The sequence below is a fragment of the Hemiscyllium ocellatum genome, chromosome 30 (assembly GCF_020745735.1).
Source record: "Hemiscyllium ocellatum isolate sHemOce1 chromosome 30, sHemOce1.pat.X.cur, whole genome shotgun sequence".
Lineage (NCBI taxonomy): Eukaryota > Metazoa > Chordata > Chondrichthyes > Orectolobiformes > Hemiscylliidae > Hemiscyllium > Hemiscyllium ocellatum.
In genome coordinates, this window is record NC_083430.1 from 52,442,725 (window position 1) to 52,461,089 (window position 18,365).

General features: G+C 42.7%; 1 protein-coding gene across 1 annotated transcript in view; it reads left to right on the top strand.

The window, feature by feature from the left end:
- The first annotated feature begins 4,027 nt into the window (after nt 1-4,027).
- The window catches only part of myom3 (myomesin 3), a 108,346-nt gene continuing 94,008 nt past the window's right edge, over nt 4,028-18,365 (top strand). Inside the window, exons 1-3 of the mRNA XM_060847300.1 lie at nt 4,028-4,127; nt 11,462-11,601; nt 16,955-17,105. Of these exons, the coding sequence (XP_060703283.1) occupies nt 11,492-11,601; nt 16,955-17,105 (261 nt within the window). The 5' untranslated portion in view covers nt 4,028-4,127; nt 11,462-11,491. The remainder of the gene's footprint in view (nt 4,128-11,461; nt 11,602-16,954; nt 17,106-18,365) is intronic.

The following is an 18,365-nucleotide window of genomic DNA, read 5'->3' on the forward strand; positions in this document are numbered from 1 at the left end:
AAAGTGATGAACAAATGGTTACAAAGGCACAATACATTTAATTCAACTTAAGGAATAGAAAGGAAGCAGTGATACTGCTGGTTTTACACATCACAGTGACCAATCGGAAAGCACATTCATTCATAAACGAAAAGCCTGTAGAAAATCAAGAATAGGAATTTCAGCAAATTTGATTTGATCTTGCAACAAAGTGATTGACAATGAGGGAGAGAAATACCTGAAAAGTGCACAGGAGAACTTGTCTGATCAGTGAAAGGGAAGAGATGAGAAAGAATTTGTTCTGTCAGAGAGGAGAGAAATTCTTTACTGCAGAGGGCTGTTGAGGCTGGGCCATTAAGTACATTCAAGGCTAAAATCGACAGATATTTAGGGAACTAGGGATTGTGGGGAAAAGGCAGAAAAGTGGAGTTGAGGATTATCAAATCAGCCACGATGTCACTGCACAGCAGAGCAGACTCGATGGGCTGAATGGCCTACTTCTGCTCCTGCATTTTACGGCCATAAGCAGAACTAGATTTAATTTTGGGGAATGAGATGGATCAAATGGAACAGTCCAAAGATGTGCAGGTTAGGTGAATTGGCCATGCTAAATTGCCCGTAGTGTTAAGTGAAGGGGTAAGTGTAGGGGTATGGGTGGGTTGCGCTTCAGCGGGTCGGTGTGGACTTGTTGGGCCGAAGGGCCTGTTTCCACACTGTAAGTAATCTAATCTAATCTAATCTAATCTTCTTAGCAACTTGTTATGGATTAGGCCAGACCACTCAAAACATTCTTAAGCAGGCAGCCCAGACCGTAGCTTTGCAATTTGCTTCGGTAAGTGTACAGTGAAAATTACCCAGAGTAAGTTAGCTAGGTTGACTACCAGGTTTTAAAACAGACAAAACTTTACCTACAAAATTATGGAATGAAACACAAAGAACAGAATGTAGAATACCCACAGAAATCAATCTATCCAAACTAGAATTAATTATGCTGTTCCAAACAATATATGCAAAAAATTAAATCTAGTTCTGCTTATGGCCGTAAAATGCAGGAGCAGAAGTAGGCCATTCAGCCCATCGAGTCTGCTCTGCTGTGCAGTGACATCGTGGCTGATTTGATAATCCTCAACTCCACTTTTCTGCCTTTTCCCCACAATCCCTAGTTCCCTAAATATCTGTCGATTTTAGCCTTGAATGTACTTAATGGCCCAGCCTCAACAGCCCTCTGCAGTAAAGAATTTCTCTCCTCTCTGACAGAACAAATTCTTTCTCATCTCTTCCCTTTCACTGATCAGACAAGTTCTCCTGTGCACTTTTCAGGTATTTCTCTCCCTCATTGTCAATCACTTTGTTGCAAGATCAAATCAAATTTGCTGAAATTCCTATTCTTGATTTTCTACAGGCTTTTCGTTTATGAATGAATGTGCTTTCCGATTGGTCACTGTGATGTGTAAAACCAGCAGTATCACTGCTTCCTTTCTATTCCTTAAGTTGAATTAAATGTATTGTGCCTTTGTAACCATTTGTTCATCACTTTTTCCCAGGCTTGTGTTGGAATTTTGAATCAATATTGAAATGTTAAGTTTTCAATAGGAAAAATATCATAAATGCAAAATCTTGACTGCAACTTTAAGTGAAGTGTTTGGTCCATAGTTGTTTTACTGTAATGATATAGAATTTTAACATCTAGAGATATATCAGGAAGAGCATATTGAGGGGCTGCTTGACTCACAGGGTTAAGTTTACAAGGTTATACAGATATAACTAGAATAGCAGAACAGAGTAAAAGTAGAATTCACCAAATTGATTGGTGAGGGAATTCCAGGATTTTAATCCAAGGATACTGAAGGAATAGCAATGTATTTCTAAGTCTGGATGGCATGAGACTTCGAAGATTCTGATGTTCTCATGTGTCTGCTGCCCTTGTGTTTCCAGATAATACTGATTTCGATGCTTTCTCCAATTATGTGTTATTTTCAATATGTTGCTTACATCTCTAGCACTTCCTCATTCACATGAATTGTCTCTTTTCCACACTAACTCATCCCAGTGATTGAATATTAGCATTTATGTTATGTTGAGTGAAATATTGCATTAGTATGGATAAGTCACTCAAAAACCTGTTTTCTAGCAATGGAGACACCAACAGCTAATAGTTATTGGAGTGAAGTGGTCTTAGAGAAAAGTAATCAGAAAATGTGTGGCAAAGACTGAACATTCAACATGATATTTTAATCCATAAATCTTTAATAAATATAAATGTTAATGTTGCTTTCCAGTTGAACAATTCTTTAACAAATTTTACAATAGAATGTGGTGCAATTGTATACAAAGTGTTTCTACTGACAATTACTCAAGGTATTGCTCAGTTCAGTTATTTTCTTTTGAGTATAGTTGTTAAAATAGCACATTGGCATACCTTGACAAATGAGTCATCTTGTCTATTTTAAGGTTTAAACAAATTTTGGCATAACTTTTATTCACTCACAAAATGTAGCTGGTGTTGGCTGGGCTGGCAGTTGTTTCCCATTCTTAGTTACATCTTGAGGAGCTGGTAGGAAGCTGCCTTCTGGAACTGCCGCTCTCCTTTTGGTGTAGTTAGACCCAACAGTATCAGTGAGGGGATTCCTGGATTTTGACCCAGTGACAGTGAATGAACAGTGATATATTTCCAAGTCAGGATGTTGAGTGGCTTGGAAGGGAACTTGCAGGCGGTGATGTTCCCATATATTTGCTGCCCCTGGTCCTTCCAGATGGAAATGGTCAAGGGTTTGGAAGGTGCTGTCCAAAGAACCTTGGTGAATTTCACAACTGATCTTGTAGATGGTACATGCTGCTGCTAATGAGCATTTGAGATGACTGTTAGTCATCTACCACCAGTGCATTCTCTATGGCAATGTCTCTAATAATTCAGAGTCCACTTGGCAACCAATTAACTCTTTTACTGTATAAATGCTGTCTTCCCTTTACTTTGGCATTCTTGTGAATTATCCTGATGAGAGTAAGATAAAAAGCTTCAACAAAATGTATCTTTTCAGCAATACCCAAGTTCTGTGGCACTATTTTATTTCATCAAGTAGTGACAAGAGAGTTCATACATTTACATCAAAAAGAAAAACATGCATGAATATCGCAAATTCCCCAGCCCAGATGCTGCAAAATACCTCACAATGAATACAGTACTTTTGAAATATCGTCACTAATGTAATGTAGGAGACAAAGAGTCATAGAGTCGTAGAGACACGTAGCACAGAAACAGACCATTTGGTCCATGCTGACCAGATATCTAAATAAAGTTCCCACAAAGAGCAAAATGATAATGATCTGTTTTTGTGATGTTGATTGGAGGTCATTTATTGGCTATGATACATGGAGTAGTTCTTCTACTTAGCTGTAAATTAGAACCATGAGATTGTTTATGTCCACCTGAGAATGCAGACGCATCTTAGTGGCACCTCCAGCAATGAAGCATTCCTTCGGTGCTGCGTCGGAGCATCAGCAACTCTCAGTATGGCCCATGACAATTCATGGGCTCATTTCTTTAGGTCCTACTCTTGTTCAAGAATAACCATTTAATGGGATGGTTTCTGGAAGGGCACATTTGTCTATCCCGCTGTATGGTGATGGAACTTTACAGAGTTTACAGTTTGAAATTTGGATTTACAGATTGACATCACTGCAGTGTTTTCATTGGAAGGTGACTCTGTTGATTTATTGCAAGCTCTGGCTACATAATCCTGTCTGCAGCGTACGTGGCATTCTTACTTTGGGTTTAGGAAAATGATCCAGAGACATAAATATCACAGAAAAATAATGATTGGATTTACACAACAAATTGCCATGAAATGCTTTCTCTTTGTTAATTTAATGCAATACTTATATCCATCTATAAGTTAATGAACACAAGAACAATTAGCTTATTTTCTATATTTATTCAGGTGAAAAATAAAGTTGCTATATATAACTCACTTAAAAGGTCACTGTAGGCAACAGTAACATATTCTTTCTCTGCTAGTCATTGCTTTTATTGTTCACTGGGAAGCAGCTGCTCATTTTGTCCTTTAGCTCTCCTCCAGACTGTGCAGCCTCTTGATTCATCACAGTTTCTGTATCCGGATGGTTCGATTTTAACATCAGCTTTCACTTTGGTGAGTACTTAATTGATGAATTGCAGGCTCTGAATTAACAAGTGGCTTCTTAACCAGAATTCAGACCCTTCTTCACTCCTGAAGAAGGGCTTATGCCCGAAACGTTGATTCTCCTTCTCCTTTGATGCTGCGCTTTTCCAGCAACACATTTTTAAACTCTGATCCCCAGCATCTGCAATCCTCACTTTCTCCCAGAATTCAGACCAGGAACATACCTTGATTGGATCGTGTTTTTGAGCCACAGTCCATGTCACCTCTCCGATAGCCGCAGTTGATACGAAGGCTGACTTTCCTTCGTTCATGACAAAAACAGAAATTGCTGCAGAAACCCCACAGGTCTGGCAGTATCTGTGCACAGAAAACCAAGTCAATACTTTGGATCCAGTGATCCTTCTTCAGAACTGATTGTAGCTAGGAAAGGGTTAGTATATATGCTGAAGATGGGCTGGGAAGAGGGGAAGGAGCAAATGTTTGGTGAAGACAGAGCCCAGCGAGAGGGAACAGCAGTTGGGTAACTGAAGGCATGGATAGTTGTGAGCCAGGGAGAATGACTAGCGGTCTTACTCTCTGGGTTTTATTCCTATCTCTCATTTACCCCTCTCTCTCCCCCAACCACTGTCTTTAGCATATATACCACCTTCTCAAAGCCACTATCAGTTCTATAGAACGGTTTTTGGACCTGAAATGTTAACTCTGCTTCCTCTCCACCGACGCTGGTAGACCTGTTGAGATTTTCAAGCAATTCTTGTTTTTGTTTCAGGTTTCTGAATCGGCAGTTCTTTGTATTTTGTTTAGTATTACTTCGTTAAAGTAGGGTTCATATTTAAATTGAATCACGATGATGAAAATTTCAATTCTTTTTACAGTGGGATCAGGATCAGTGTTCAGTGTTTTATCTACTGTGCTCAATGGGGAGGCTGTTGTTACAAACAGAAATGTAAAAGTGGCAAGACAGGTTGAGGGGCTGGCTCAGAAAGCAGACGGGCAAAAGTGAGGACTGCAGATGCTGGAGATTAGAGTCAAGGGTATGGTGCTGGAAAAGCACCTAGATCAGGCTGCATCTGAGGAGCAAAAGCACTTTTTCTGATGAAGGGCTTTTGCCCGAAATGTCAATTTTCCTAATCCTCAGATGCTGCCTGATCTGCTGTGCTTTTTCAGCAGCACACTTTCGACTCATAAAACAGACAGCATTCTGAGCTTTATTAGTAGGAACATAGAATGTAATAGTAAGGATGTTATGTTGGACTTGTGTAACAAACTGGTTCAGCCTCTGCTGGAGTATTGCACCCAGTTCTGGGAGCACATTTTAAGAAGGAAGGCAATAGAGAGAGTGAAGAAAACATTAACAAAAAAGAGCCGAGGGTTTTTTTTAGATTAGACTTACAGTGTGGAAACAGGCCCTTCGGCCCAACAAGTCCACACCGACCCGCCGAAGCGCAACCCACCCATACCCCTACATTTACCCCTTACCTAACACTACGGGCAATTTAGCTTAGCCAATTCACCTGACCCGCACATCTTGTGACTGTGGGAGGAAACCGGAGCACCCGGAGGAAACCCACGCAGACACGGGGAGAACGTGCAAACTCCACACAGTCAGTCGCCTGAGTCGGGAATTGAACCCGGGTCTACAGGCGCTGTGAGGCAGCAGTGCTAACCACTGTGCCACCGTGCCGCCCACAAATGAACTTTGATGAACTTTGGTTTTGAACACTTATGGAACAATCACAATCACCAGGTAAAGGGGGCTGAGAAAATTATTACATCTAAAAGTTGACAAATCTCCAGGTCTTCATCTACATAAGACTGACTGGTCTATAATTCCCAGGGTTATCCCTATTACAAGGGAATAACATTTGCCACCCTCCAATCATCTGGTTTTACTCCAATGGACAGTGAGGATACAAAGATCCCAAAGGCGCAGCAATATCTTCCCTCATTTCCCATAGTAACCTTGGATATGTCCCATCTGGCTCAGGGGACTTTGGGATGGCATGGAGGCTCAGTGGTTAACACAGCTGCCTCACAGTGCCAGGAAACTGGGTGCAATTCCATCCTCAGGCAACTGTCTATGTAGAGTTTGCACATTCTCCCTGTATCTGAGTAAGTTTCCTCCAGGTGATCCAGTTTCCTCCCACCAAGATGTGCATTTTGCTTTTACTGGCCATGCAAAATTGCCCATAGTGTTTCAGGGTGTGTAGGTTAGGTGCATTAGTCAGGGGTAAATGTAGGATAATAGGGGAGGGGAATGGGTCTGGGTGGGTTACTCTTCAGAGGATCGGTCTGGATTTGTTGGGCTGAATGGCTTGTTTCCATACCGTAGGAAATCTAATCATAAATTGGGAACAGATATTCTCAGAGAAATGCATGATAGAAACCTGCAGGATGTTTAGGGAGCACTTGCTGCAAGTGCTGGGCAGGTTTGTCCCACTGAGGCAAGGAAGGGATGGTAGGGTGAAGGAACCTTGGATGACAAGAGATGTGGAAGGAGGTAGCATACTTAAGGTTGGGGAGGCAAGGATCAGATAGGGCTCTAGAGGGTTAGATGGTAGCCGGGAAGGAACTGAAGAATGGACTCAGGAGAGCTAGAAAGGGGAATGAAAAAGCCTTGGTTGTTTAGATTAAGGAAATCCCTCAGGCATTCTACAGTTCTGTGAGGAACAAGAGGATGGCCAGAATGAGAGTAGGGCCAATCGGGGATAGCGAAGGGAACTTGTGCCTGGAGTCGGAGGAGGTAGGGGAGATCCTTAATGAATACTTTGCTTCAGTATTCATTCGTGAGTGTGTCCTTGTTGTTTGTGTGGACAATGTGAAACAGGCTGATACACTTGAACAGGTTGATGTTAAGGAGGAGTATACACTGGAAATTTTGAAAAACTTGAAAAACTTGAGGATAGATAGGCATTTAATATGAATGAGGTTTGTATGCCGGGATTGAGAGACAAATGGGAGGGGGTTGGGGTTGAGGTGGGGTGGGTAGCTGAGAAAGCATTGGTGCATGAAAGTGAGCGAGAAGGTAATAGGTCAGAGTGGGGAATGATGGACAGGTCCAGAGGGCGGTGCCAACTTGGAGACTTAGGACTGAGATAATGTAGGGGGAGGGGAAATGAGGAAGCTACTGAAATCCACATTGATCCCATGTGATTGCAGGGTCCCAAGGTGGAATATGAGGCATTCTTCCTCCAGGCGTTGGGTGGTAATGGTTTGGCGGTGGAGGAGGCCCAGGATCTACATGTCTTTGACAGAGTGGGAGGGGGAGTTGAAGTGTTCAGCCACGGGGCAGTGGGGTTGATGGGTGTGGGCGTCCCAGAGATGTTCTCTGAAACGATCCGCAAGAAGGTTTCCTGTCCCCCCGATGTAAAGGAGACCACAGGAGATGCAGTAGATGACATTGGGAGAGGTGCAGGTAAATTTCTGACAAATGTGGAAGGATCCCTTGGGGCCTTAGACAGAGGTGAGGGGAGTGGTGTGGGTGCAGGTTTTGCACTTCCTGTGGTGGCAGAGAAAGGTGCCAGAAGTGGAGTCTGGGCTGGTGGGGTGTATGGACCTGACGAGAGAGTTGCAGAGTGAATTGTCTTTGATCTCCAGTATCTACAGTCCTCACTTTCTACTAATCTAGTACAGCTCCTCAGAACTGTCTCCAACACACTAACAGGCAGCACGGCAGCTCAGTAGTTAGCCTCGGGTGACTGTCTATATGAAGTTTGCACATTCTCCCCGTGTCTGCATGGGTGCTCTGGTTTCCTCCCACATTCCAAAAGATGTGCGGGTGAGGTGAATTGGTCCTGTTAAAATTGCCCATAGTGATCAGGGATGTGTAGGTTAGGTGTATTAGTCTAGGGTAAATGTAGAGCAGTAGGGGAATGGGTCTGGGTGGGTTACTCTTCGGGCAGTCGATGTGGGCTTGCCTGGCCAAAGGGCCTGTTTCTACATTGGAGGTGTTCTATATCATCTCCTTTCTCAAATAAAGAGCCCAAAAACTGCACATAGTATTTGAGATGTGTCCTCACCAGCGTCCTGTTGAATTGAAGTATAACATGTTCACTTTCATGAACAATTTCTCTAAAATAAAGGCTTACATCCATTAGCCATGTCAATGTCTTGCTGTTCTTCCAAACTAACTCTTTGTGATTTATGTACTAGATCACCTGGATCTCTCGGCATCTCAGAATTGAACAATATTCTCTCTTCCCAAACAATATTCTTCCCAAATCATCACCTTCTCCCTCTGCGCGCGCCCCACCCCCTGACCAGAGTCACCATAATCAACAGAACATTCCTCAATCTGCACAGTCCCGGAATCCCACAACCCTCTTTCTGACACACATGAAGAGGATCTGTCTCATACTAAACACACAGCCCACCTTTTCACTGAAGCCAGTTGAACCCAATGCACAACAGTTTGATTCTTTAATGGAATCTCTTTCAAGAAGCGATAGAATTAAAGCTATAAGATCTAAATGCATCCAGCACCAACAGAGTTTTAAGGTAAAAAGTAACAGCTGTTTTATGGATAACTCTGTTTCAATTACAGAAGTGGAACAAGTTTATGAGCTTTTTGCTCATGATACTCAAAGTACATTTTACTGTTGTAATAAAGTGTAATTTGATCCTGCCATAATACCTAATGTAAGGATCTGAGAGCAATCAGGAGGAGGAACTATGGTGAACTTTGCTTCCTTAAACTCAGAGATGTTGAGGTCAATGATAGTACTCCACATGCCACCTGACTGAGTCACTTAAAGAGGTGCAATAGTTGAATTCCACCCACATTATTGCATGAGTACACATTTTTTTATATGAACTATATTTGTGCATATTTGTTGTCTGTCCCAATATATGTTCTCCTGATAAAAACTGGCTTATTTTCTTTTTTACTATGTAAATACCTAAACCTGTTTAGTTCCTGCTGTCTCTGACAGACTAGGAATCACATTATGTACCTACCTGTATCATTGACTTCCGCAGGTCATCATACTTACTCAAGAAGATCAAAATATTTACAAGATGCACTGTAATACCCCACCCAGTCACCTTTGATCCAAACCCACCATCACTTCTATCTAGAATGCCAAGGGCAGCAGATTTATGGGAACACCACTCCCTGCAAGTTCCCCTTCAAGTCACTCACTATCCTGACTTGGAAATAATGACCGCTCCTTCACTGTCGCTGGGTCAAAATCCTGGAATTCTTTACCTTATGGCATTGTGGGTCTACCCACAGCACATAGACTGCTGCGGTTCAAGAAGGCAACTCACCCCCACCTTCTCAAGGGATAACTAGGGACAGATAATAAAAGCTGGTCTGAAAATGGAGATGTCAGTGTTAAACCTTCATGCACAAATTGCAACAAAATCTACCTAATGGGAATACTACCTCAATTTGTAAATCTAATTTTTTAGTTTCTAATTGACTGACCAATGTTAATAGATGATTGGAATCCTACTCAAAAAAAAGGGTTCAACAACCGGTTGTCTTAATCTTTTAGAAAATGCAGAAATAATATTATGATACAATACCTTTTAAAGAATGTTTGAAAACAAATAAAATTGAAACTAAAATTCTATCATCTTTATAGTGTTTATTGCTTGTCTTTGAAGTTGGTAACTTCATTCCCGAGTGAGGAGAACCTGTCAGCAGCACACTATGGGCTCTGTGACAAGGTGAAATAGGGATTGATTATTAGGGATTAGGGAGTTGTCCAAGCATGACTCATGTATGTCTTTGTGAAATTAATGATGTTGGGAATAGCTTTCCAAACCTTCTAGATTCTTAAAAGGTACATCGTTCTTGGAGGTTTGCATCGCAAATAAGACCATAAGACCATAAGACATAGGAGTGGAAGTAAGGCCATTCGGCCCATCGAGTCCACTCCGCCATTCAATCATGGCCGATGGGCATTTCAACTCCACTTACCAGCATTCTCCCCATAGCCCTTAATTCCTTGTGACATCAAGAATTTATCAATCTCTGCCTTGAAGACATTTAGCGTCCCGGCCTCCACAGAGTGGACAGAGTGGCATTTAGCATACTTGCATTCATTGCTCTGACCTTTGAGTACAGGAGTTGGGATGTTATGTTAAGGTTGTACTAGACATTGATGAGGCCTCTTCTGGAGCGTTGTGTCCAGTTCTGGTGGCCCTGTTATAGGAAGGATATTATTAAGCTGGAGACAGTGCAGAAGAGATTTACCAGGAAGTCGCCAGGAATGGATGGTATGAGTTATAAGGAGAGGCTGGGAGTTTTTCATTGGAGTGTTGGAGGTTTTAAGGTGACCTTATAGAAGTTTTTAAAATCATGAAGGGTATAGATAAATTGAATGTGTCTTTTCCCTAGAATGGGGAATTTCAAGATTAGGGAACATATTTTTAAGGTTAGATTAGATTACTTACAGTGTGGAAACAGGCCCTTCGGCCCAACAAGTCCACACTGACCCAGTGAAGGGCAACCCACCCATACCCCTACATTTACCCCTTACCTAACACTACGGGCAATTTAGCATGACCAATTCACCTGACCCGCACATCTTTGGACTGTGGGAGGAAACTGGATCACCCAGAGGAAACCCACGCAGACACGGGGAGAACGTGCAAACTCCACACAGTCAGTCGCTGAGACGGGAATTGAACCCGGGTCTCTGGCGCTGTGAGGCAGCAGTGCTAACCACTGTGCCACCGTGCCACCCACGAGGTGAGAGGAGAAAGATTTAAAAAGATATGAGGGCAATTTTTCTTTACGCAGGGAGTGGTTCTTCTGTGGAAAGAACTTCCAGAAAAGAAGTGATTGATATGGATACAGTTACAGCATTTAAAAGACATTTAGATGAGCATGTGAATAATTATATGGGCCAAATGCAGGCAGGTGGGACTAGTTTTGTTTGGGATTATGGTTGGCATGAACTGGTTGGACTGAAGGGGCTGTTTCTGTGCTGTTTAGCTCCATGATTCCATCCTCTGAACAATTCAAAATGTTTTTTAATAATCCTAACTATTTCTTCATTGCTGAGGTTTCTTCATGCTACAGTATTGTATTTAGTATTTTCTAGCTGACAGGATGGAGCGACTCTGAATTATTCATGAACTGACTGTTGTGATGGTCGAAAGGTCAGCATTCCCTCAGCGTGTTCTCTCACTGCCTGTGTGAATCTGTTGAGCCTCTGCTCATCAAACAGTTCGTGTGGTGACAACTGAAATGCTGCTGTGTGGAGAATCCCAGGTGTGAATCTGCATTGTCACCATCTCCCTGCAAACAGCTCCAGAAATGGCTTATGATGATGAAGGATAGTTCTCCAACTCACTCACGCCCATTAAGTATCTTTCTGTTTATGTTGTAGTCAATGTGAAACAAACACTTGTATCAAGACATGGCAACCAGACTTCTACATCATTATCACAATGAGCCTGAGCTCTTTGGCTCTTCATCTCATGCTAAAAGACATTCTGCTGAAAGGGCGATTTTAACTACTGTTCTCAGGTAAGCTGGAGGTTATAGATTGTTGGCTTATTGGAAGTTTGATTTAATCATTCATGCTGGCGTGTTTGCCAAGTGTTCGTTTTAGTTGCTGTGACATCATTTAATTAACTTTGAATATTAGTGTTAGCTATGAATTATTACGTTTCTATTTTTTATTAAATCGAGCAAACTAATTGCATGCTTCATCCACAGAATGTTGTAGTTGTGACATGTAATTGTCTTCTGATAGTGGTGGAGAAATTACAGGGTCTGACCCAAGGAAGGTCCATTCGAGCATTCAACCCAATGTCAAGTCAGGTAGACATGATGTGGAGGTGGCTGGTGTTGGATTGGAGTAACAAAGTCAGAAGTCACACAGGTTATAGTCCAACAGGGTTATTTGAGGTCACAAACCTTTGGTGGCGTCAAATAAACCTGTTGGACTATAACCTGGTGTCGTGTGAAATCAGGTAAAGATATCAAAAGGAAGAGATCAAAAGAAAGATGGAATTAAGTCTGGGTAAATAACAGGAATAGAAATAAAAAGCAAAAGTAAATGACAGATTCTATTACTTAAATATCCAACAATAATGGAAATCTGAATGAATTGTTCTCCACATTTGTTAAAGTTAATCTTGTATCTCTAAGAGGTTGTTTGGAAGTAGGTAAGATTGACTGTTACAAATGTATTTGATCTGAAATGGTCAAGCACTAACCTTTCCTGATGAGTTCAGCGTGTATTCCACGTGTTTGAATGTTGAAACGATTCTCACACTTTTGCAGGGACTTGGCAGGTGGAACAGCAGCATCTAGATTTCCATGTTTAATTATGATTGGCACGTGGCACAGTGGTTAGCACTGCTGCCTCACAGCTCCAGAGACCCGGGTTCAATTCCCGACTCAGGCGACTGACTGTGTGGAGTTTGCACGTTCTCCCCGTGTCTGCGTAGGTTTCCTCCGGGTGCTCCGGTTTCCTCCCACAGTCCAAAGATGTGCGGGTCAGGTGAATTGGCCATGCTAAATTGCCCGTAGTGTTAGGTAAGGGGTAAATGTATGGGTGCGTTGTGCTTCGGCAGGTCGGTGTGGACTTGTTGGGCCAAAGGGCCTGTTTCCACACTGTAAGTAATCTAATCTAATCTATGGTTGGGAGCATTGACATTTGGTGTACATATTAGTAATAACAAGTGCAGTAGGTCTCAGTACTACAGCGAAATTAAATTGTATGTTATACCTTTCTTTACCTGGAGGAAATATTGCTGCATTCCAATGTTCTCTCCTGAACTTCACTTGGCCGAGTGGGGGGTTTAAATACCCAAAATAAATTTGTTAGTAGAACACAACCATAGAAAATTTGTTGATTTCTGGAATTTCCATCTTGCTTGCAGCCTATTTGATATTTCACTTTTAATCTGGGCTGACTGAGCTAAAACGATTCCTTATGTTTTTGACAAAGATATAATCACTTTTAACACTGCATTTCTTTCTGAAATTGGCTTGATACAGATTCTTAACTGAGAAATGCAAATGACGACTATATTCTTACTCCTCCAAAATAAATCATTTCTTACAGAAGTTCTTACTGAAGGGAATTTCTGTCAAATAATTGTTTGGTCGAACAGAACTGCTGATAAAAGGCACTTCCTGTTGAAACTTATTATCTTGCACTGATCAGGACAGTTCACAAGAATACCACTGTGGAGGAAAAACATGAGAGGAGGGTGCTGATTGGTTGGCAACTGGATTCTGATTGAATACTGAATGTCTATCATTTGAATTAGTTCTCAGATGATGCTTCCTTCTTGTGGGAACACAAATGGTTAACTAGACACTGGATTTTCAATGTCATGTCAGTGTGGAATACAGTGTGTTCCGAGTTAAAAGCATATGTTGATGCCTCCCACGCTCAGGAGCAGAATGACCTCTGACTGTAAAACAAAAAGCACGTTGCAAATAATCCCTCTCTCTGGCATTCATCTGCTATGTCAGCTGTGCCCATTCTGTCAGCAGTGTATAGAGAGCAATGTCTCAACATTACCTTCATTACAAACCCACATTCCATGAATAAATTTAAAACATCTCTGTGCCTTGAGTAAAACAATCTTACACTCAGAGGGGTTTGAAGGTTGAAAGATGTCCCAGGCCCCTCAGCCAAAGAAAGAAGCCATTGAAAGCTTCGTGGATGGCTATGATAAACCCCGCTGTTGGCTGTAACAGGTTTGTTAGGAAGAGATTGGTTAAAATTAATGCAAGTGATATTACCTGAATAAGTTAACACATTAGAATTTCCAATTAAGCAAAGTTGTGTTTGAACTTAGGGGATCCCAGCTTCCTACACAAACTCAGCAGCTGTTCCCATTTGTCAGCTTTTACTCTCTGGGTTAGAGAAACATTTAAAGCAGCTTTTTCTTTCTATTTACACACACTTGTTCTGTCTACTAATCTCAAATGAATCTAAAATATGTTTTATTCTGTAGCTAAAATTGGATCTACGTCACATTTTAAATTAAGAGCAATCTATCCTCTTTCTATGTGGGTTTTGTCACTCATTGGAATACTCTTGCTATAGATCATCAGCCATTGAGTGCAGTATATGTGTTGCTTAGACTATATAGATAACTTTCAAGGTGAATTTGTACACACACTAGCTGACCACTTGTTTTTCAATCAACAACGAGTATTTATATAGCAGCTTTAATACAATAAACACATCACAAGGCACTGCACAGGAGGATTGGACAAATAAAAGAGCTGGAACCCCATTCCATTGAGACTCAAACAGAGGCACCAATCTCCATTGAGCTCACTGCACAGATTGCTTCTGTAGGCCATTAGATGTAGGAGCAGAAGAAGGGCCAGCCCTTCCTGAGGGTGAACCCATGGAAAGTGACCAGGGACATGGAGTCCCTGTGTGGACCAGCTGGCAGGAGTGTTCGCTGACATCTTTAACCTCTCCTATTCCCATCTGGCATGCCAACTTGCTTCAAGAAGACCACCATCATCCCAATGCCAAAGCAAAGTCATCCAGCGTGCCTCAATGAGCACCATCTGGTGGCTCTGGCCTCCATCATTATTAAGTGCTTTGAGAGGCTAGTCATGGCTCACATCAACTCCAGCCTCCATAATTATAGAGTCGTAGAGAAGTACAGCACGGAAACAGACCCTTCAGCCCAACTCGTCCATGCTGACCAGATATCCAAAATGAATATAGTCCCATCTTCCAGCAATTAATCCATATCCCTCTAAACCCTTCCTATCCATATACCCATTGACTTGCCTTTTAAATGTTGTAATTGTACCAGCCTCCACCACTTGCTCTGGCAGCTCATTCCATACACGTACCACCCACTGCTTGAAATAATTGCTCCTTAGGTCTCTTGCATAGTTTTCCCCTCTCACCTTAAACCTAAGTCATCTAGTTCTGAACTTTCCCACCCCAGGGAAAAATCCTTGGCTATTCACTCTATCTATGCCCCTCATGATTTACTAAACCTCGATAAGATCACTCCTCACTGTCCGACAATTCAGGAAAACAGCCCCAGCCAATTCAGCCTCTCCTTATAGCTCAAACTCTCCAACCCTGGCAACATCCTTTAAATGTATTCTGAATCCTTTCAAGTTTAACAACATCTCCACCCAGTGTGCCTTAATTGTTGCAATTTGCCTACCTGTGCACTAACTTCCCGGCCTTACAATCGTCCCTGGAACATTTGGAAACAAGGACACCTACGTCAAACTCCTACCTATTGACTACAGTTCCACCTTCAACACTATAATTCCAAACAAATTAATCTCCAAACTCCAAGACCTAGATCTCGGTTCCCCCTCTGTAACTGGATCCTTGACTTCCTGACCCAGAGGCCCCAATCAGTAAGGATAGGCGACCACCATAATCTTCAACACCAACGTTCCACAAGGCTGTGTGCTCAGCCCCCTGTGGTACTCTTTATAAATTCATGACTATGTCGCCTAATTCTGCTCCAACTCCATTTACAAGTTCACTGACAACACCACCACTGTACGTTGGATTCCAAACAACGAGACAGAAAACAAGGAAGAGATGGAGAGCTTAGCAACCTGAGGTAAAGACAACAATCTCTCCTTCACTGAGCTTGGGGAGCAGGTATAAAAGTTTGAGAATGCATACTAATAGATTCAAGAATATGTCCTTCCTCACTGTTACCATACTTTTGAACAGACCTTTCAAATGTTAATTCTTCTAAATCTGAGGATCCTGGGATCGTATTCATTGGAGTTTAGAAGATTAAGGGGAGGTCTAACAGAAACTTACAAGATAATACATGGCTTGGAAAGGGTGGACGCTAGGAAATTGTTTCCGTTAGGCGAGGAGACTAGGACCCGTGGACACAGCCTGAGAATTAGAGGGGGTAAATTCAGAACAGAAATGCGAGACATTTCTTCAGCCAGAGTGTGGGCCTGTGGAATTCATTGCTGCAGAGTGCAGTGGAGGCCGGGACGCTAAATGTCTTCAAGGCAGAGATCGATAGATTCTTATTGTCTCGAGGAATTAAGGGCTACGGGGAGAATGTGGGTAAGTGGAGTTGAAATGCCCATCAGCCATGATCGAATGGCAGAGTGGACTCGATGGGCCGAATGGCCTTACTTCCACTCGTATGTCTTATGGTCTTATGTTACAAATTCAAAATACTCATCCTTGCCATGGGCTGTACGCTGTGCCAAACCTCCTGCTCATTGTGAGGACTGAGAGAGAGATTCAAGGAGCAACTCAGCATTCTCTTCACAAAGGTAACTAGGACGGGGCAATAATTACTGACCTTGCCACACCTGCATCCCACCAATGAAAAACAACAGCTTCACCACACCAAGAAAAACGGTAGAACACCAACAAAGTTGCTGTCATCTAGCAGTGCCATGTAGAAAGATACCACTGAGGATTATTAATATTAATGGAGAGTAAGAGCGATTAAATGGTGGCACAGTGGTTAGCACTACTGCCTCACAGCGCCAGAGACCCGGGTTCAGTTCCTGACTCAGGCGACTGACTGTGTGGAGTTTGCACATTCTCCCCGTGTCTGCGTGGGTTTCCTCCGGGTGCTCCGGTTTCCTCCCACAGTCCAAAGATGTGCGGGTCAGGTGACTTGGCCATGCTAAATTGTTCCCGTAGTGTTAGGTAAAGGGGTAAATGTAGGGGTATGGGTGGGTTGTGCTTCGGCGGGTCGATGTGGACTTGTTGGGCCAAAGGGCCTGTTTCCACACTGTAAGTAATCTAATCTAATCTAAAGATTTAGATTTTTGTTTGACGCAGCTGACTGAGGGTGAAAGGAATTTATTTGGTAATTAATTAGTTTCTATTCTTTGTTAAGACAAAACATAATCTGGAACATCTTTCAAGCAGGCCTGAAAGAAGGAGCCAGTATGGACGAGGAAAACCAGAACCAGGCAAGGAGGTTTTATTTGGAAATGAGATGAAGACGGTTGATGAAAACTACTACAAAGCTCAGAAACTCGTGTCAACAAAGGCTGATCATAAAGCGATACGTCAGAAGGTAACGGAGGGACTGTATTGAGACTGGAGTGACTGTGTGAGATGGAGGGACTGTGTGAGACTGGAGTGACTGTGTGAGACTGGGGTGATGGTAGTGAGGCTGGAGTGACTGTACTGAGATGGGAGTGACTGTACTGAGACTGGAGTGGTTGTACTGAGATGGGAATGACTTTACTGAGACTGGAGTGACTGTACTGAGACTGGACTGACTGTGCTGAGACTGGAGTGACTGTACTGAGACTGGACTGACTGTGCTGAGACTGGGGTGACTGTACTGAGACTGGGGTGATTGTACTGAGACTGGGGTGACTGTGTGAGACTGGGTGATTGTAGTGAGACTGGAGTGACTGTACTGAGACTGGGGTGATTGTACTGAGACTGGAGTGACTGTGTGAGACTGGAGTGACTGTGTGAGACTGGGGTGACTGTACTGAGATGGGAATGACTGTACTGAGATGGGAGTGACTGTACTGTGACTGGAGTGACTGTTTGAGACAGAGGGACTGTATTGAGACTAGAGTGACTGTGTGAGACTGGGGTGACGGTACTGAGATGGGAGTAACTGTTTGAGACAGAGTGACTGTACCGAGACTGGAGTGACTGTGCTGGCATTGGAGTGACTGTACTGAGATGGGAGTGACTGTACTGAGACTGGAGTGGTTGTACTGAGATGGGAGTGACTGTACTGAGACTGGACTGACTGTGCTGAGACTGGAGTGACTGTGCTGAGACAGGAGTGACTATACTGAGACTGGAGGAGAAAGTGAGGTCTGCAGATGCTGGAGATCAGAGCTGAAAATGTGTTGCTGGAAAAGCACAGCAGGTCAGGCAGCATCCAAGGAGCAGGAGATTCGACGTTTCGGGCATAAGCCTTCTTCAGGAAGGGCTTATGCCCGAAACGTCGAATCTCCTGCTCCTTGGATGCTGCCTGACCTGCTGCGCTTTTCCAGCAACACATTTTCAGCTCTGTACTGAGACAGGAGTGACTGTACTGAGACTGGAGTGACTGTGCTGAGATTGGAGTGATTGTACTGAGATTGGAGGGACTGCAGTGAGACTGGAGTGACTGTACTTTGACTGTTGTTAGGCACAAGGAGATAACTGGATTCAAAGCGAAGTTAAGTCCACACTTTCAGTGAGAGCTTGATTTCGGTTAACTGCATTTCTTAAAACGCACTTTCCAAAATTACTAATTCCCTATCTTAATGCAAGCGATTCACACCCAATTAAATCTTAACTAATATACCATCACCTATTGTCA